The 20,804-nt window shown below is 43.1% G+C and overlaps 1 protein-coding gene and 1 long non-coding RNA gene across 2 annotated transcripts; one reads left to right on the top strand and one right to left on the bottom strand.

Annotated features, from left to right (window-relative positions):
- Positions 1–7,043: 7,043 nt before the first annotated feature.
- On the bottom strand, positions 7,044–8,048 carry LOC130075786 (uncharacterized). The gene is made up of 3 exons (XR_008805576.1): positions 7,921–8,048; positions 7,554–7,655; positions 7,044–7,087 (listed from the first exon to the last, which is right to left on the bottom strand). It is a non-coding gene; the product is annotated as an uncharacterized LOC130075786 (long non-coding RNA).
- Positions 8,049–11,008: 2,960 nt separating this feature from the next.
- LOC130075794 (uncharacterized) lies at positions 11,009–19,204 on the top strand. The gene is made up of 5 exons (XM_056240559.1): positions 11,009–11,671; positions 12,226–12,296; positions 17,249–17,410; positions 18,392–18,438; positions 18,512–19,204. The coding sequence occupies exons 1-5, from the start codon at positions 11,009–11,011 to the stop codon at positions 19,060–19,062; spliced, it is 1,494 nt and encodes a 497-aa protein (XP_056096534.1). The 3' UTR covers positions 19,063–19,204.
- Positions 19,205–20,804: the final 1,600 nt, after the last annotated feature.

The following is a 20,804-nucleotide window of genomic DNA, read 5'->3' as shown; positions in this document are numbered from 1 at the left end:
AACAAGAACCTTTTACCATTAAACTTTATCCAGACTTTTCTCAAATCAAAAGCTGTCTTCATCTTTAGCCACCACCATGTCTAACGACCTTCAGAAGTTAAAACTATGTTATAACATATTAGTTCAAAATCAACACTATAATTTTCCTTGCCCATAAGGCAACCAGTACATAAAAGTTTTGCTACTGTCTCCACAACAACTAATGGCAATCCCCTCCTGGTCTCAGCTGGCCCTTCAAAGCCCATTTCTGTTAGCCCTTTATCTATAATCTCCATCAGGGTGTTTTCCCCTGGCATATTTGCAGACGCTTGTCACAATAAAAACAAGCCATACAACTAATGCGGTTTCTTCTGGCGAGTGGTATATATAGAGGAGCTTTGCTTTATTGGGGAGACAGTGCCGTAACTCGTCACCGCGTCATCTCCCCTTAACGGCATAAGGACGCTGCTGGCCTCACAGCTCCTGCTCAACCCTCATACCTGTCTCACATAACACACCTCCATTCAGGAGTTGCCCAATGACTTTACGTGATCCACTCTGGCTTAGGTTGCCCCCTGTCTGGCCAAAGAAGGTCTTACCCGTCATAGAGATGGTCACTCGTGCCCACTGGTGACCGCTCTTTCCCATCACAGACTGTTTGCTTCAACAGAACTCAGCTGTTTTCTGGAGCTTAGAAAAGCACGTTCAAGAGTCACCAGAGCCATTCCGATTGCCTAATAGTGTTCAGGGAGACAGGTAAATAACAACAGTATTTAATCACTTAAATCCATTAACCATCTTAAAAGCAGAAACCTAGCTGCTTACACTATACTCAGGGAATTTAGATCACAACCGTACATTCAGTGTACTTCATCTGTAGCCGGAGCCATCGGCCCTGCCTCTGTTTCATGGTGGGGACTAAGATCAGACAAAGAAGTTACTGGTCCTAAAATAAACTAAAATGTCACTTCTATCGTTTAAGATCTGCATTATTATTTTAGAGACTTCTTTAAAGTCCTTCAGTTTTACTTTTAAAACATTTAAAATACAAATTGCCCTCTAAATGGCAATGCTTTCTTTTAACATCTCTGTGTCTATGATTCTCAACTGAAACACTGACTGAGAGAGACTCTGAGACATTCAGGACTGGTACACTGCTCTCTCATATACTTCTAACATCAAACTTTTATCTACCATCTTTTAACTCTATCCCAGCTTAAGGCATCTTTGCCAGAAATGACATACGGTTTCAAATAAACATATTATTTATATTTGTCTTTTGCCCACACATCAGGGAATTAAGACATTACAAATTTCCACTCAGATTGAGTCTCTGTCGCACTGGCACTTTCAGGCACAGCACACACACCAAATCCAGATAAGCAAACTGTTTCAGCCAAATCACAAGCTTATCTTTTAAAAACTAAAACATCAGCTCTGTTCTTTTCATGGTCAAAACACTAACAAAACACATTTTACATTTAACAACTGTTAATCCATTATCCTACTGCTTCTGCTTATTTGTTCTTACATAAAAATAATTATTCTAGTTCTTAGTAACGTTTCAAATTTCATCTCAATTTTAGTTGTCAGGTTCTTAATTACCATGGTTTCCACACCTGACTTCAATGTTTTCTCTAGGAGATTATCAATCTCCATTTAGGATTCACACTAACTTTTTCGAGGCTAGCACTCTCTGCTTGATGCATCTGTTGCAATTATTATAAATCATCTGTGAGATTAGTCTCTCTATATAATCTAAACCCTTTTTAAAATGTTTAATTAAAACAATCATCCTTTTAGTTACCTTTACATGTTTTGCAACTCACATTTGTTGGAGTCATTCATTTTGCATCAAACTGTATTCATCAATTCACCTATAAAAATTACTATTATAGATCTTTTCTTCAAAAGGATTCACTTTAAGACTTCAATCTTTTAACCTTGTTTTTTTTTATCTCTTATTTCTCAGACAAAATGTTAATGTCGTCATTTAAACACTGATCTACTTTCAAACCCACATTATTATCAGAAATGTGTCACTATCACATTTTTTAAACCTTCTCGGTGGGCATTTACAGTTACTGACCACAATCAAGACACTCTCTGTCATCTGGTGGGTTCATGTGTCAGCCTCAACTACAGCATCAGACACCTTGACTATTTGATCACTGTGAGCTTCCAGAATCTTTGGACATAGCTGTCTTTACACCTTACTAATTTGGTATTATCATCAACAACACTAATTACAGAACAAGTACATATCTGACATCCGTGAAGCCGGGCTGAATAAGCAAACACTGTTGCTGTACTCCCAGCATAGCTGGACCCTCAGTCACTCCTCAGATATTAGATACAGACATTGTCTACAATCACAAATACCAGGATATACGCATTCGTTTTTTATAAAACTATAATTCCCAATTCCTTTTATAATAAACGAAGATGGATGGTAAATCCATTCCTTTCACTACCCCATTATAGACCCTTTAGGTTCAAAACACAATGATTGTCAAACTAAAACTAAACATCATTTCAATCTTTATTTTACCATTAAAAATATAGAATTGTTCCCCATTTTGCTCAAAACATTCTTCATATCATGTTAATCCCTGTCAATCATACAATGCCTTATTTTATTCTAAAACTGACTTTTCATATCATTTAAACAGTTAATTTGACTTCCATAAATTCTGTCAGACATTTTATTTTCATCACATAGTTTTCTACTATATTTCTTCTCAATCTTTCCCTACATGCCCAGTTCCTTCTGTATCCTCTCCTTTCTTTTCTCAAACATGCCAGTTCCTTCATTATCTAACCAGTACATGATTGTTTACATACAATCCCAACACAAACATATCTCACACACCAACCTCCTTGTTTTTTCCCCAGTTCCTCTATTTCATCAAGTGTCTCACCTACAGTTCCCTCTATTCCACACAGACAGCCTTATTGCTGCTTGCTACTTCAATCCTTATCATATAAATTCAAGTTCTCTAGACATCTAATGTCATGCATCCATTTACTGGATGAAGAAGTAAAAACCTTATTTCTCTCGGCAGTTCGACTTTTTTACCTGCCCCTTTAAGACAACAATCCATTGTTTGTCCACATTGCTTACACACGTTGACCACAGCCATAACAACCTTTTTGTTTCTCACTGCCCTGTTCAACTGATTCTCGCACTACTTTCAGTCCTTCTTGTGCCATGGTATTTTCTCAGTTTTTCCAATATCTAAAACATAAATTTTCCCCCATAATTTTCTCATTTGATAGAAAACCGGTGTATCAAATTTTGCATGCTTACCTTGAGACTTCCCCATATTGGCTGCTTCTCTGTTCTCTGTGGATTTCTCTTCAACGCGCGTTTTCTTTAATCTGTTGGGCGTCCCCAGCAAATCCGATTCTTTTCTTTTAACCCAAATCGGTCGGGTTGCACTATTAGTGCCCTCCTAATTATGGTTTCCAAAAAAAATTCTGGTTCCCCCTAATTAGCCTCAGCACCTAAAAACAATTTGCTCCGTCCGTGGAACAACTCATTTCCAGGTTGCCTATCTGTTTGAAATCTCTTGATCTGTCACAGTTCTCAATTAATCCCAGATTATTTATCTGCTTGAAATCTCTTGACCTGTTACAGACCTCAATTAATCTCAGATTATTTTCTCTCGTATCTGTTTGAAATTCTTTTGATCTATATAGATCTCAATTAATCTCAGATTATGTACCACAGAAAAACAGCTCTCAGCCAATATGGTTCAGTTTCACTCTTCCCCCAATTAAACCGAATTTAAATGACCCTTACCAGAGACGTTGTTTCATGCCACTTGCGGGTTCTTTAGATTCCAGTGGTCGATTCTCCCGGCCCTGATATCGGTCGGCCCCTCTCTCTCAAGTTTACGAGGTAGAGCTGGAACTTACTCAGTCCAGGTGGCCAAACACCGTCCGATCTCAGGTCCAGGAGGCACGTCAAGGAATATCACTTCTGACACCAAAACTGTTGTGGCAATAATTCATCAAACAAACATCACTGCGTAAGAGACACTCAGAGTCAAATTATAAAAATAGAAGTATTTATTCTTGCAAGAATAGGAGCAGTCTAATACACAGTTGTTACCCTGTGCAGAAGAGTGACACACCCTCGGACAGACTGAACCAGCTTTTATCCTAGTTTCAAGGCCTTCTTCCCAGTAGTTTTCCATAGGCGTCACTAGTTGGCCCACTAAGCCCCCCTGCACCAAATGGCCTTCTGACATCTAGGTCAGAGGTCCTTGTTCGTCTGTTCTCTGGAGTGTCTCCCCCTTCTGCCTCCCCAGGTACATAAACAGAATCTTCTCTCACTACAAGTGAGAGACACACATGTGACATTCTTTGAATCATCTATATTTTACTAAAGATCAATGAATATCATAAAATCGCCACCACAGCTACTTTTATTCAATTTGTTTTCTTTATAGGATTTATATTATTAATCTTATATTTATATTATTATTTTGGTCAGTAGTGAATCGATTAACTTTCTCCAACATACAAATCAAATGCCGTCTGCACACACATACACGGGAGGTTGACCGGTTGACTGTTTGTTGACTTTTGCGACAATGCTGCGGCGCTTGTGGCCTCTAGGGGCACTAGACGTGAAAATTTCAGGTCGAGTACACCCTGGTGGCCAAAAGTTCTGCAGTGTCCGGCGCAGTCATTGTTGATATGCTGGAGCACTGTCTATGAGCAGAATGGCGTCTAAGCGATTGTGGTGTTCTGTTCTTGGGTGTAATAACGAACACAGTCATTTTAATGTTCCTAAATCCGAACCGCTGAAGACGCAGTGGCTGAGTTTGTTTTCGAAGGGAATATTCCCCACGAGCAACGTCAATGCTCTCATGTTTGCGCGAATCATTTCACACACCAGACTGCTTTATAAACGAGGATCAGTATAAAGCTGGTTTTGCTAAGAAGCTGCTCCTGTTCCTGCTGAACCTCCAGAAGAACCGAAGTGAGTGTAACGTTTTATTAAACTTTATATTAATATTTATATTAACCCTTGTAAATCGCTAGCTGCACGCTTCACAATGAATGCGTCTAAGGTTTACACTCAGGGTACATTACGGCATGTTTTCAATGTATGACGTTCTCAATATAATTCATAATCCCACGTTTATACTGAACAACGCGTTATGGTTATTGTGTTATTGTGTTACAAACGGTGTACGCACAGAACAGAGAGGCGGGGTGAGCAAAGCTCATTATCATTTAAAGTCATATACACTGAAACGGCGTGCTGAAAACAGAGCTGTTTTTTACCAGGTAAAATAAGTGTTTTCTTACAATACTAATGAGAATTTTTAATTAAAGTATATTACAAACTTTTAATTTAGACCCTAAAGAATCATATTAGCTTGTACAAAAATGGCATTATATGACCCCTTTAAGGTTGGTTCAGCAACTTTTAATGAAGTGGAGGTCAGTTCTTGAAGAAGAGGAGTTGAAAACCATCAAAGACTTTTGTAGAGGTGTCATAAAGCCAAAGGAGGATGACCCTTTCCATATTTTAAGCCTGTCACCTAAAATGGATGAGTATGAATGTCCTTTTTTGGAGAAGAAAGATGTCTGTTTCAGTGCTGGTTCATTTAATGTGAAAGATGTGTATAAAAATTGTGTGAAAGTGTTTAACAGAAAAGTTCTACATAACAGGAGTGATACACCTTGGCGTAATGTCATTGGGCTTAGTAGAGATTTTAGACCACAATGGAGAGCACTATATAAGCCACCGTTACCTAAGAGAGCGGGTGACATGCAGTGGAGAATCTTACATGGAGTCATAGCTGTGAATGCTTTTATTTCTGTAATAAACCCAGAGATTAGTTCTGATTGTCCTTTTTGCTTGCAGAGAGAAACCATTTTTCATGCTTTTATGTTTTGTGATAGATTGAGACCATTATTTATTGTTGTAGAGTCTTTTTTTAAGACTTTTAATGAAAAATTCTCTATGCAAATGTTTATTTGTGGGTTTAAATATGTAAAGAGAAAGGCTTCTGAGTGTCAGTCGTTAAGTTTTGTTTTTGGCCAATCAAAAATGGCAATATGTGAGTAGGAAGAATAAGATCGAAAACATTTCTGGACAAGATGTAATGGTGTTTTTTTTCCAATCTGATCAAGTCCAGAATAATCACAGATTTAAATTTTTTCAAGGCTATGAATGATTTGTCATTGTTTGAAATGAAATGGTGTAGTGGAGAGGTATTATGTTCTGTTCATGAAGGGACACTAATTTTTGCTATTTGTTTGCAGTAAAAGGAGTATTTTTATGATGTTATGTATGAATAGCAGTTTAGAGTTGTTGTTGTTTTTGTGTGGTTTTGTTTTTTGTTTTATAAAATGTAGAATGATGTAGGCCTAATGAAATAATGTTTTATTTTTGATTGTAATAAAATGTGTATTTAAATTCAATTCTCTCTCTCTCTCTGTCATGCAGTAAGATAAAAATACATATCATATTTGTATGGTTATACCTGGCCATAAATTTGCACTTCCTAGGGCAGATCAGAGCTAAACGCTTCTCTTTTAGTGGAAATAAAAAATATAATATCATGTGAAATATTGTAAGTATTTGTGGGTTTTATTAATTAAATTAAATATTAAAAATACATTCTGTATACAAAATGTTTTACAATTACATTCATTTAGACAGTCAGTACAGTCTTAAAATTAAGAAATCAATGTCATTCACACGTTATACTGTTTTTTTATGTTCATTTTTTTATGTTTATTGTTTCAGCATAAAACATGTTTAGTAAAGTGAATTCAATGTGGTGTTCACATCTTCATATAAACACACTGACACAGGCACTGAGGGTTTGAATATTGAGTTTAATATTGAGGAATGAAACAGTTTTCAATAGTTCCTCTATACTTGGCAGCTCATTTTTTGTCTGTTATTATATCAGACAGACTATTTTCCGCATGCGGTTGAATGTTTTCCGAAGGGTTCCAGAGGGTGACTTTTGGATTTAGGGTACTGGACTTCTTTCAGAGTTAGACATTTGTCAATGTCTTTAAACACTCCTCCACACACCTTAATATGAACGTACTCATCTACTCCGACCTTCACCTGAGAGAGAGAGAGAGAGAGAGAGAGAGAGAGAGAGAGAGAGAGAGAGAGAGAGAGAGAGAGAGAGAGAGAGAGAGAGAGAGAGAGAGAGAGAGAGAGAGAGATTTTCACACTTGAATTTTAAGTGATCTCTTCCATGTAAAAGCCTGTTCACATAAAGACCTAAACACATTCATTTTCCATGACAACAATCATATTTCTACGAGTTCTGCTACAGTGACCATTGCAGAGTAAATTTGAGTGTCCAGCAATGCTACAAAGTTGAGAAGTTTTCTCTTATACAAATGCAGAGAAACTTTATACTTGATTCACTTAACCTTTTCAGAGAGGACTGAAAAATTACTGGACACATCACATCCGTTTAGGACACACTGTCACAGTTGGCTTGTTGATATAGGAAACATACAAATTGTGCCAGAAGTATTCCATAAAAAATCCATAAAAACCCCAAAAAATACTCATTTACCTTGACCAGATAGTGTCCACCACACTTTGGCTCAGACCTAAAGGTTTTAGGAATGAAAACATCAAAATGGACTCCAGCCTTCTTCTCTGTGTCTGCCTTCATCTGAATAAACAAATGCACATTTTATATCTATATTATTACTTTAAATAGATTTCGTTTATTGGTCTAGTGAGGTACGTCTATCATTCAGATATCCGAAAACTCATGTGAAATGTTTTGTGACTTTAAGTGAAAAGTAAAACAAAGTAAAAAAGTTCTTTAAAAAATAACAAATAATTTCGCCAACACATTTTACAGCATCAAACTAGATCAGGCTGTGTTTGAATAAAAACTGCATTTACTACAAGAGTGATTTTCAGTCTCCTACCTTAATGCACATGTTCTCCACCTCCTCAGTGGCAGACGCCTCTGTGCTCCATCCTTCAGCGATTGCTGCAGTCATTGTGCTGGTGATCAAAGCTGGATAATAAACGGTAGGCTATTATCAGGCAGTCTGTCTCACAGATTGATTCTGATCCACTATTTATGCTGCCAAAATCTCATGACGTCAGTCGTCATTGTAATTCCATGTCATCACATAAAAGAGACTGAATGAATGAGGAGTGTCACTTTGGGGTGTTGTGTAATATTCAGAAAAACTGTTCTTTTTTCTGTGGAACAGAAGAGAAGATATTCTGAAGAACATTGGGAACCAGTTGACCCAATATTGGTGCCCAGAGTCACACAACTTTGAAACAACATGAGTGCATAGATTTGTTATTTTTGAATGAACTATCCCTTTCAAATTGACCCACAAAAGCATCATGGTTTTCTTTATTTAGTTAACAAAATACAGAGCAATGTTTAACAGTTTAGAGAATCTGAGATAACGTTTTCTATTTGAATATTTTGTAAAATGTAATTTATTCCTGTGATAAAAGCTGAAAGTGCAGCATCATTAGGCTACACCAGTCTTCAAAGAACTGATAAATAAAATAAAGCAAACTTAAAAGAATCAGTATCTTCTACAGATCATACATATATAGAGTAAGAAATAAAAACATTAAAAACTGCTTTTTTTTTGTACAGATACAGTATGTGTGCGGATCATCTGATCATGATCTCCTTAAAGTGCGTATCTATACGACGAATGTTATTTCTCGTGCCATTTACACGCCAAAAATAGTTTTGATACGCAGTTTTTGCGTGCATGATACGCACTTTATGGCGTGTAATACGCACGCACTCCGCACCCCTAATCCTAACCAAGCGTTTTCAGTGCGTAGCATATGCACGCAAAAAAAAAAAAAAAAACATTTTTGGCGTATAAATGGCACGAGAAATAACATTCGTTGTATAGTTACGCACTTTCGTGAGATCGTGTTGGTCTCGTCGCTTAAATGTCATTATCAAATACAAATCTGGTTTTCATGATCTCTGTCAAAAGGAGCGCGACACTCTTAAAAATAAAGGTTCATTATTGGCATCGATGATTCATGAAGAAACTTTAACATCCATGAACCTTTCTATTAACAAAAAGTTATTTATAGTGGAACATGTTCTTTAGATTTTTTTAAAATGTTCTTCACTCTAAAAGAAGTTTATTTTTAAAACTGTTGACTGAACAATATAGTGCCGTTACAAAAAAATTATGAAGCTTTATTAGGCCGTAGTAGGCCTACAAGATGTTATAATTTGAGAAATGTTTCAGATGCTTCAGAAATCATTCTAATATTCTAATATCTGAAATCTAATATGCTAATAAGCATTGTTGAGTATTATCAATGTTGAAAACAGTGTGTACATTTTTTTTTCCAGGATTCTTTTATTCTTTGAAAGTTCAAAAGAACAGCATTTATCTGAAATAGAAATTGTTGGGAAAAGCTTTTTACTGGAAAAGCTTGGTTTAAAGCAGTGCTCTTCTCAAAACTGTGAGTATTTAAGTCTCACCGTCATAATGATGTGCGGGAAACACACTCTGAACCTTATAGCTTCATTTAATTTCATTGTCATCACTTCATTTTATAGAAACTGTTTACACACACATATGTTGTTGTTACCGTAGAATAAATAATCAATGCACAAATTAAACAAACCTGCACAGTATTATCAGTGTGATAAAATAAAAATTGTATGTATTATATGTATCTTTAATAATATTGTGTGTGCAGGGCCCTTATGACACACACACTGCAGTGCTGTAACCTGTGAGGACAACTGTGTGTTACTGTGTTCTGATAGAGAGTGATAGAGCTATGCGATAGAGTTCTGATGTTCAGCAAACCGTTGTGAAAATAGAACTCACAGTTTAAAGAATATTAGGACTGTTTCGACAAATGTGCCAAAGCAATTGAAAAAACTGCAGTAGTTTGGGGGAAAACAGCAAGTTTCTTGCTAAGACTTTTGATAATTTACCGTTTAGGCCTAAAACCAAAGTGAGTGAATAGAATACATCTTATATATAGGCTATATAGGTTTTCTCGTTTTTCAGGAAAAACAAAACAAAAACGTTTTGACATATATCTCTCAACGTATTTTGTGTGGGCTGCGCTTCATTAGATCCAGTTTCCAGATACAGTTTGAAATCCATCAGTCGTGACTGTACATGTCAACCGGTAAATGCAACTCCAAAGAAAAATATTAAACTGAAGATACTGAGATATTGAAAACAGGAATTCTCATAAACAGCCTTTAACTCACATAATCACAGGTTTTGCAGGTTCCCCTTCAGTCGCTCACGTTCGACGTGACGTCGACGTGACGACGTTAGGGGATCACTTCAGGGAGCCCTATCAACTTCGAGTATCTAAGAACAAGCCAATGAACGTTGGCGTGCGTGCACGCGTCACGCGCCCCCGCCCCGCAGCGCGGGTATAAAACAGGAAGCGGCGCGAGCACCCACCGTCTTTCATTTCGGAGCGCGAGTTTCCTGTGACTGTGTGTCTGAGATTCAACGCCTTTGAAGACTCGAGGAAGATCTCTGTTCCAGTGTTGGTGTGACGGCGCGATCAGCGGTGGCCGCGAGCAGTGCAGCTCTCAACTGCTGTTCCCACAGCACTTTTGTTTGTGTGTGTGTGTGTGTGTGTGTCCACACAGTGGCTACCCCTGGGCGCCTCAGCACTGTGAGAGCAATTTCCTTTTTTATTTTTACTAAAAGAGCAACACAAGCGGACCCTGCGTCTTTTTCAAGATGTCATTCCGCTTGTGCGTTTCTGGATGCAGTCGTTCCCTGGCGCCAGCAGATGGCCACAATAGCTGCATCTCGTGTTTGGGCATTCGGCACGCTGAAGCAGCTTTTGTGGATAGTTCATGTTCCCATTGCGGGAATATGACTATCACAGCACTTAGATCGAGACTCGCTTACCTCAAGGGAGGTGCAGTCCCCTCGCCTATGCCCCGATGGAGATGACGACTCGGCTGCGTTGCCCCCTTCGGGGTGTGTAGCGTTGTCCGAGCCGGATCCAGAGTGGGCCGCTATGCTTTCCCGGGCCGCCGAGAAGGTCGGGCTTGCGTGGAATCCTCCACCACGTCCCGAACCTTCTCGGCTGGACGATTGGTTTCTCGGGGCGGGCCGTGCTGGTTCTCAGTGCGCCGCCCCGGTACCTTTCTTTCCGGAGGTGCATGAGGAGCTTTCTAAGACGTGGAAGGCACCGTATAGTGCCCGAAGCCGTCCTAGTGGCTCCTCTCCCCTCGCCACCCTCGACGGCGGGGCAGCTAAGGGGTATGTGGGGATCCCCCCAGTGGAGCGGGCTGTCGCGATGCAGTTGTGTCCGGCGTCCGCCTCCTCCTGGCGGGGTGACCCACGCCTCCCGTCCAAGGCCTGTAAGTTCTCGTCCGGTCTAACGGCGAGGGCTTACAAGGCCTGTGGACAGGCTGCTTCCGCTCTTCATGCCATGGCGCTCTTGCAGGTCCACCAGGCCCAGGCGCTCATGGACATGAACGAGGGTGGTTCTGACCCAGAGCTCTTCCGGGAGCTCCGTGTGGCAACCGACCTCGCCCTCCGGGCGACGAAGGAAACCGCACGTTCAGTCGGTCAGGCGATGTCCACCTTGGTGGTCCAGGAGCGCCACCTTTGGCTCAACCTGGCGGACATGAGGGACACCGATAAGTACCGGTTCCTGGATGCCCCTCTCTCCCAGGTTGGGTTGTTCGGCGACGCGGTCGAGAGCTTTGCCCAGCAGTTCTCGGCCGCACAGAAGCAGACGGAGGCCATCCGACACATCCTGCCCCGGCGGACCTCTGCTGCTACCCCCCGCCCGCCGGCCGCAGCTCCTCCGTCTACTCGTCGCCGAGGTCGGCCTCCTGCGGCGTCCTCCGCTCCCGCTAGGCCCCAGCAGCAGCCATCATCCAGGCCTCAGCGTGCAGCAAGCCGCAGGAAGTCGACCCCGCCCGTCCAGGCCGCTGCCAAGCCAGGAGGCAAGTGCCGGTGCAAGCATCCCTGAGACGGGCGGCCCAGAGGTGGATCAAGTTGCTCTTCAGGAGATGGCGGACGTGCCACTCCTTCCCCCGGTGGAGGGCCGGGTGGAGAATCCTTTGTTTCCTTTTCTTTTTGTTCCGCCACTGACCCACGGGTCAGTGGTACCCACCTTTTCAAAGAAAGAGCAATTTCTGAAACCTCTGGGCCCCAAGAGGGCGCGCTTGGCAGTCGACGACGCTATGCCTTGTCACTCCCGAGCCCCTCTTCCATCGCCAGCGGGCAGCAGTGGCTGTGTCCTGGACGCACTATCGCCTCCGCACACTCACTCTGCCCTCCGACGGAAGCAGGTACGTCTTGCACCACACGTTCAGACCCCACTCCGGGCCGCTATGCCGCCCGAGTCGGGTCCCTGCATTCCGTCACGCTGCCCCACTCCGGGTACGTCTGTGGTGCCGTTGGTCCCGCTTGCTCGGTCTCTGGGAGCTTGGCTAACGCTTCCCAGTCCGTCTCGCTGGCTCATCCGTACTGTCAGACTCGGCTATGCGATTCAGTTCGCCCGGCGCCCCCCTGTTTTCAGGGGCATCCTGTTCACCCGTGTTCTGGCGGACAGTGCCCCTGTTCTCAGAGCGGAGATTGCAGTCCTACTGGCGAAGGACGCAATCGAGCCGGTCCCTCCAGCCGATATGAAGACCGGCTTCTACAGCCCGTACTTCATTGTACCCAAGAAAGGAGGTGGGTTACGGCCAATCTTGGACCTGCGCGTCCTGAATCGGTCCCTTCACAGGCTACCATTCAAGATGCTTACGCAGAAACGCATTTTCAAATGCATCCGTCCCCAAGATTGGTTTGCAGCGATCGACCTGAAGGACGCGTACTTTCATGTCTCGATTCTCCCTCGACACAGACCGTTTCTTCGCTTTGCGTTCGAGGGACGGGCATATCAGTACAAAGTCTTACCCTTCGGGCTGGCCCTGTCGCCCCGCGTCTTCACGAAAGTTGCGGAGGCGGCCATTGCTCCCATGTGCGAGCGTGGTGTTCGCATTCTCAACTATCTCGACGACTGGCTTATTCTCGCCCAGTCGAGAGAGCAGTTGTGCGAACACAGGGATTTGGTGCTCAGTCACCTCAGCCACCTAGGGCTTCGGGTCAACTGGGAGAAGAGCAAACTCACCCCCGGGCAGAGGATCTCTTTTCTCGGTATGGAGTTGGACTCGATCAACATGACAGCGCGTCTCACTGAGGCCCGCGTCCAGTCAGTGTTGAACTGCGTGAGTACGCTCAGACGCAGAACAGCGGCACCACTGAAACTGTTTCAGAGGCTCCTGGGGCATATGGCATCTGCAGCCGCGGTAACGCCGCTCGGATTGCTTCATATGAGACCGCTCCAACACTGGCTTCACGATCGAGTCCCGAGATGGGCGTGGCAGAGCGGTTCGTGCCGGGTTCCAGTAACCCCGCACTGTCGCCAAACTCTCAGCTTGTGGTCGGACCCTTCGTTCCTGCGGGCAGGTGTTCCCCTAGAACAAGTGTCCAGGCACTCTGTGGTCTCCACGGATGCCTCTACCACCGGCTGGGGGGCCACGTACAACGGGCATGCAGCTTCAGGTCTGTGGACGGGGCCTCAACTGCATTGGCACATCAACTGCCTCGAGTTGTTAGCAGTACATCTTGCGCTGGGCCGCTTCAAAACGTCGCTACAAGGCAAGCATGTACTGGTCCGTACGGACAACACTGCGACTGTTGCGTACATCAACCGTCAGGGTGGTCTACGCTCCCGCCGCATGTCACAACTCGCCCGCCATCTCCTCCTTTGGAGTCAGAAGCATCTGAGGTCGCTTCGTGCCGTTTACATTCCGGGCCTGCTCAACCGTGCAGCCGACGAGCTCTCACGGCAGCAGGTGCTACCGGGAGAATGGCGACTCCATCCCCAGGTGGTCCAGCTGATCTTCAGGCGCTTCGGGACCGCACAGATAGATCTGTTTGCCGCCCCGGACACGTCTCACTGCCAGTTGTTCTATTCCCTGACCGAGGGGACCCTCGGCACGGATGCTCTGGCACACAGCTGGCCCCGGGGTCTTCGCAAGTATGCGTTTCCCCCAGTGAGCCTTCTGGCACAGACTTTGTGCAAAGTCAGAGAGGACGAGGAGCAGGTCTTGTTAGTTGCGCCGTATTGGCCCAACCGGACCTGGTTCCCGGAACTAGTGCTCCTCGCGACAGCCCCTCCCTGGCCCATCCCTCTGAGAGAGGACCTGCTCTCTCAGAGACGGGGCACCCTGTGGCACCCGCGTCCAGACCTCTGGAAGCTTCATGTCTGGTCCCTGGACGGGACGCGGAGGTTCTAGGTGACCTACCCCCAGCGGTAGTTGACACCATCACTTCCGCTAGAGCCCCCTCTACGAGGCGCCTCTATGCATTGAAGTGGAACCTATTCGTTGAATGGTGTTCTTCTCACGAGGAGAACCCCCGATCATGCTCGATCAGAGCCGTGCTTTCCTTCCTGCAAGATGGGTTGGAGCGAAGGCTGTCTCCCTCCACCCTTAAAGTGTACGTGGCCGCTATTGCCGCTCATCACGATGCTGTTGATGGTAAGTCCTTGGGGAAGCACGACCTGATCGTTAGGTTCCTGAGGGGAGCGAGGAGACTGAATCCTCCTCGCCCACTCTCTATACCCTCTTGGGATTTGTCTCTGGTCCTTTCGGCTCTTCAGAGTCCACCCTTTGAGCCTCTGCAATCAGCTGAGTTAAAAATCTTGTCCTGTAAGACAGTTCTCCTGGTTGCATTGGCCTCTATCAAGAGGGTAGGGGACCTACATGCATTTTCGGTCGACGAATCGTGCCTGGAATTCGGCCCGGATAACTCTCACGTGATCCTGAGACCCCGGCCCGGATACGTGCCCAAGGTTCCTACCACTCCCTTCCGGGACCAGGTGGTGAACCTGCAAGCGCTGCCTTTGGAGGAGGCAGACCCAGCCCTGGCTTTTCTCTGTCCCGTCCGCGCTCTGCGTTTGTACGTGGACAGAACGCAAAGCCTCAGGACCTCAGATCAGCTCTTCGTCTGTTACGGAGGCCAGCAGAAGGGAAAGGCTGTCTCCAAGCAGAGGATGGCCCACTGGATAGTGGATGCCATCGCCTTGGCTTACGAAGCCCAAGGCGTGCCTTGTCCGCCCGGGTTGAGAGCCCACTCCACTAGGGGTGTCGCTTCTTCTTGGGCGCTAGCACACGGCGCCTCGCTGACAGATATCTGTAGAGCTGCGGGTTGGGCGACACCTAACACGTTCGCTAGGTTCTATAGCCTACGTGTTGAGCCGGTTTCTTCCTGTGTGCTCGCTTCAACCAGCCGGTTTATATTTATATTTATATTTATACACACACATACATACGCGTACACGTACATACATACGGTTTATATTTATGTCTGAATGGAACACAGACCAATCAGTAGCATCAAAACATCCCTGTAATGTCATTTCACTCTCCTTCGTCCAGCACTGAACAGTACATGATGAAGGTTTTAGTTGTTTACTCCTTTGTATATATACAGGAAGAAGTAACACAGAGGAATGATCTGATTTTCCAAAGGCTGGTCTGAGACTAGATTTATAAGCAGATTTTACATTACTGTAACAGTGATCCAGGATATGTGCTCCTCTAGTTGGTTGTTTAACATGCTGATAGTAGTTAGGAAAAACAGTTTTGAAGTTACTCTTATTAAAATCACCGGCTACTATGACCACAGCATTAGCATAGGAGTTCTCAAATTTGTGTACAATATCACTTAGCTCCCGCAAGGCAACCGAAATGTCCACCCGCGGATGTATGTAAACACCACACAGGAGCATTACCGAAAACTCCCGTGGGAGATAAAAGGGGCGGCATTTTAAAATAAGACATTCCAAGTTAGCGTTGCAGGTTTTGTTCACGATGACACAATCCGTGCACCAAAGTTTGTTAATTAAAAAACACACACCTCCACCCTTCGATTTCCCGGTGCGCTCTTTCACCCTGTCCAAACGGTGAACGGAGAAGCCCGGCGGCTGGAAAGAAGAGTCTGGTACGCCACTGTGCAGCCACGTCTCCGTCAGACAGAACACGGAGCAGTCCCGGGCCTCGCGCTGGATCTTAATGCGGCTCAACAGGTCGTCCGTCTTGTTCGGCAGTGATTGGACGTTTGCCAAGTAGATAGACGGCAACGGGATCCGCGACTGACAGCCTCACAAGCAGCCCCCCTCGCTTCCCACGGTGTCTGCGCCTCCGCCGTTGGTCGCCTGTGCTGATACCCCCACTCAGGGGCTCAGATGAGCGGCGAGTGTAGCGACGCCTGCTCCCGGCCTTTTCACTGTGCTCGCGACCTCCGTGTCCCGACTCCTGGCCTCGCTTGCCTCGAATGGGGCACGCTTCAAAATCGGCACACCTCAGATCAATATTAACATATGAGAGTCCACACACTTCCTCGCGAATCCTCAAAAGTTTCTCGCGGCCATAGCTTAAAGTGGCAAGTGCATCAAAGATAAAAACAAACATAAAACAAACAGCACAAATGAGAGCTCTTGCTACGGCGCCCTGCCTCGGCGCCATCTTGGATCATTGTCCATGGCTACTTCCACCATGTCACAAAGCTCTAATCATTTCAAATTGGTTTCTTGAACATGACAATGAGTTCACTGTACTAAAATGGCCTCCACAGTCACCAGATCTCAACCCAATAGAGCATCTTCGGGATGTGGTGGAACGGGAGATTCGCATCATGGATGTGCAGCCGACAAATCTGCGGCAACTGTGTGATGCCATCATGTCAATATGGACCAAACTCCCTGAGGAATGCTTCCAGCACCTTGTTGAATCTATGCCACGAAGAATTGAGGCAGTTCTGAAGGCAAAAGGGGTTCCAACCCGTTACTAGCATAGGGTACCTAATAAAGTGGCCGGTGAGTGTAGTTGTCATGATTAAATTAAATCTAGCTGTCATCTTAAATTGTCATGATTGTGCTTTTTGATAATTTATTCATAATTCATATACTTTGTATTTAAAATTAAATTCATTTCATAGCATTATTCAGTTATTAATAATAAATACATTTATGCCACATTTGAGCAGCATTAAACAGTCTTTGTACATAAACAAATGCCATGCCAGATGTACATGTAGCTTGTTCCACCTTAACTGTGTAAAGACAGCTGATTTGGTAATTTTCCCCATATCCAAATTAAACTACATTGCCAAATGTTTTTTTTTTACTTTCAAGACACTAAAACTGATCAAATATATTTGACTGTGTGTGTGTGTGTGTGTGTGTGTTTAGATTGTCTGGTTGTATGGTGACAGAGAGAGGCTGTTGTTTTCTGGCTTCAGCTCTGAGTTCAAACCCCTCACACCTGAGAGAGCTGGATCTGAGCTACAATCACCCAGGACAATCATTAGTCAATCTGCTCTCTGATCCAAACTACAGACTGGACAAACTCAAGTATGTTCAACACTAACAATCATCCTGTCATGTGTGTTTGGACATGTGTGCATTATAAAGTCATTGGAAACTCTGTACATGATCCCTGCACACATATATACTGCAGAGTAAAATAAGGACGTGTCTTGAACTCTGTGACTGAAGATGATCTTGATTCAGAAGATCAACAGCTGCTTGTGACTCATAGCAGCAGCATCTGAGAAACACACTCATGTCTCTGATCACAAAACATAAATTCAAAGCTTGTTGTTGCTCTAGAAAGTAAATTCTCATTGCTGTCAGAGACATGAAGCAAAAACAGATCCAAGATACAGACAGAGATCAGTCTAAATGAGAAGGAATGATGAAGAATTGACCTCATGATGCTGAATAAAGCAGATCAGTTAGAAGATTAATATCAGTTATTGATTAATACACTTGCACAAATGAAAGGATAAAGACACAAATGATCAGTGAATGTAAAGGTGAGTCTGTAGCTTAAGGCTTCAGGGTCTTATCTAATGATAAAGGCTGTGAATCAGGAACTATATCAAATGCTGGAAGACAAACAGAGGATCTCAAATGATCCTCATCAGAAGAGACATCGACCTGAGTTTGGAGATATAGTTCACTACACTCTAAAAAATGCTGGGTTGTTTTAACCTAATTTTGGGTCAAATATTGACAAACCCAAACCTTGTGTTAAAAATGTAATTTAAAAATTTAACCCAACGACTTGGTTTGTCCATATTTGACCCAAAGTTGGGTTGAAACAACCCAGCAGTTTTCAGAGTGTATATTCCAGGTCTTCTAAAGATATGCGATAACTTTGTGTGACGAACAGAGCAAAATTTAAGTCATTATTAACATGTTCATTATAAGTTCAGTTCAGTCTTACATGAGCATTGAGATGATAGAATAATTTTCAATGTAATTCCCACTTTTATTTTTTTATATAAAATCATTATTATGTAAATTGACTGTGACATCTTGTTTTCATAGTCTGGATCATGGCGGAAAGTTCAGAACTACAAAAGGACTAAAGAAATGTAGGTCACACACTTAGTCTTAATCGTTGTTTTGTTGCGTTATAAAAGTTATAATCTCTCTTCTTGTGTTCAGATGCATGTGATCTCACCCTGGATTTAAACACGGCAAACACTCGTCTCGCTCTGTCTGAGAGGAACAGTAAAATGACACGTGTGGAAGAGGAGCAGCCGTTTCCTGATCGTCCAGAGAGATTTGATGAATGGCCTCAGGTTCTGTGTAGAGAGAGTCTGACTGGACGCTGTTACTGGGAGACTGAATGGAGCAAGTGGGCTGATATATCAGTGACGTATAAAGGAATCTGCAGGAGAGGACACAGTGATGACTGTGGGTTTGGACTCAATGAAAAGTCCTGGAGTCTGAACTGTTTTATTAACAGTTTCACTGTCAGACACAATAATGAGAGTATATCTGCCCATTCACATCCCTCTAACAGAGTAGGAGTGTATCTGGACTGGCCGGCCGGCACTCTGTCCTTCTACAGCGTCTCTAAAACACACACACTCACACACTTACACACATTCAACAGCACATTCACCGAACCTCTCTATGCTGGATTTGGGGTTCATTTAGGTGGTTCAGTGTCTCTGTGTGAGATTAAACCGCTTCCTGTGAGAAACAACTGAGACACAGTTGAGTGAAAGAAACTCACATTATCTCTCTCTTTAACTCACACAGCTGTAAACTCTTTCTCTCTTCAAATCTTAATTTCAGTGTGTATATTGAAACTCACACACATTGACTTCGGTCTAAACGAGACACACCACAGACTTACTTATATTGTGTTATTAAGACATTTGAATGCGGCTAGACAGGAGATTTGTCTTTGAGTCCCTGAGCGCCACATGGAGGAACATTTAGTTTATTACTCACAGGAAATAGTTTATTAGCAACTGCTTGCTCTGTTACTATGGTAACTGAGGGTCAGGTCAGAGGTCATCTTTTAAACACACTTCATTACAAATGAGTTGAAGATGTGGATCAAACTCGTGTCACATTTAGTCTTTGTAGAGACTCAATGATCAGGAGAGTTTGAGAATCTCTCATAGTTGTAGAGTTTGAAAACATTCAATGATCAGCTCATGTCTTGAGCTCAACATTATTATGAGCTGAAATTTTATCATCAAATTATGTATTTTATCCTGTTTCTTCCTAATAATTTGTCATTTAATAGAAAATTATAATTTTCTAACATTTTCTATCAATAAAATTCTATTTTTCAAAAAAAAAAAAAATAGATATAATTTATCCTTCAGTACGGGTCAAAGCTGTTTGATAAGTAATATGTCAAATATGTATAGTAAAGACTCTGGGCGGATCTAATCCGTGGGGAATTTGCATATCATAATCAATAATTGATAATTAATAATTATTCATACATGTTTGGATTAGATCGGTCTTACATGTTAATAAATCTCCCATCGAGGGAAGCCTTTGTAATTTTACCGAAATGCATGCATGTGCATCCCTGCAATTAACCACAAATTAATTGCAGTTAATTACACGGACCACGTTTTACAAGACAGGCAAAATTAATTAGCTCAATTTAGTTATAGAGTTTATGAAAAGTAATTCTGTGGCCACAATAATTAGTTTTCCTGCTCTATAAACAAATACCCTTTTTAGGTATCTTCAATTATGTAAAGCGTGTAGCTTTTGATCGACATTTCATTGACTAGTTTATGAGCAGGGATTCAGTCAACAATGAGTATAAGACTTTTAATATATATTGCATTTAATAATGGCAAAACTACTTATACATTTACTACGTTACAATGATACATGTATTTACAAACATTAAAACACAAACTAAGACGACGCAGGGCGTTTAGACAGTGGATACGCGTAAGTGAGTTGGAGAGAGAGAGAGAGAGATTGATCAGAGAGAGAGAGATTGAGAGGAGTTCGGCAGAATCTCGAAAGATCACAGAGTAGGAACAATTCACCTGAACAGTCTATCCCTTTTTGGACAACATGGAAAAACATGGTAAGCTTCTTAGAAGCTTTGATGAACATGTATACTTGCAAATTGTCTCGTTCTCTGTGATGCTGCATTCCTGCACGCGACCCTTCTCGGCCGCGTGCGCAAGAGGAGGTCCTGTGTTGTACGTGTGCGCGCTCCATGGCTCGCGTGGTCCTGCGTGCGCGCTTGTTTGAAAGGGTTAAAGTCTGTGAGGTGAATTTTCCAGGGAAAGTTCGGCTAAGTTCACTTCCTTTTCGGGAAGCTGAACAAAGTAGGCAAACTTTAACAAGAGAAACAAAAGAAACGATAAATCCCCCCGTAGGGGAGATATGGACGTTACGTGATGTCGGGAAATCGAGAGAACACAAGAGGGCCGGAGAGGAGGAAGGGAAGATCCTTTTATAG

The sequence above is a fragment of the Rhinichthys klamathensis genome, unplaced genomic scaffold (genome assembly GCF_029890125.1).
Source record: "Rhinichthys klamathensis goyatoka isolate OS25496 unplaced genomic scaffold, OSU_Roscu_1.1 h1tg000603l_1, whole genome shotgun sequence".
Taxonomy (NCBI): Eukaryota; Metazoa; Chordata; class Actinopteri; order Cypriniformes; family Leuciscidae; genus Rhinichthys; species Rhinichthys klamathensis.
This window is presented reverse-complemented; position numbering and strand designations above follow the sequence as displayed.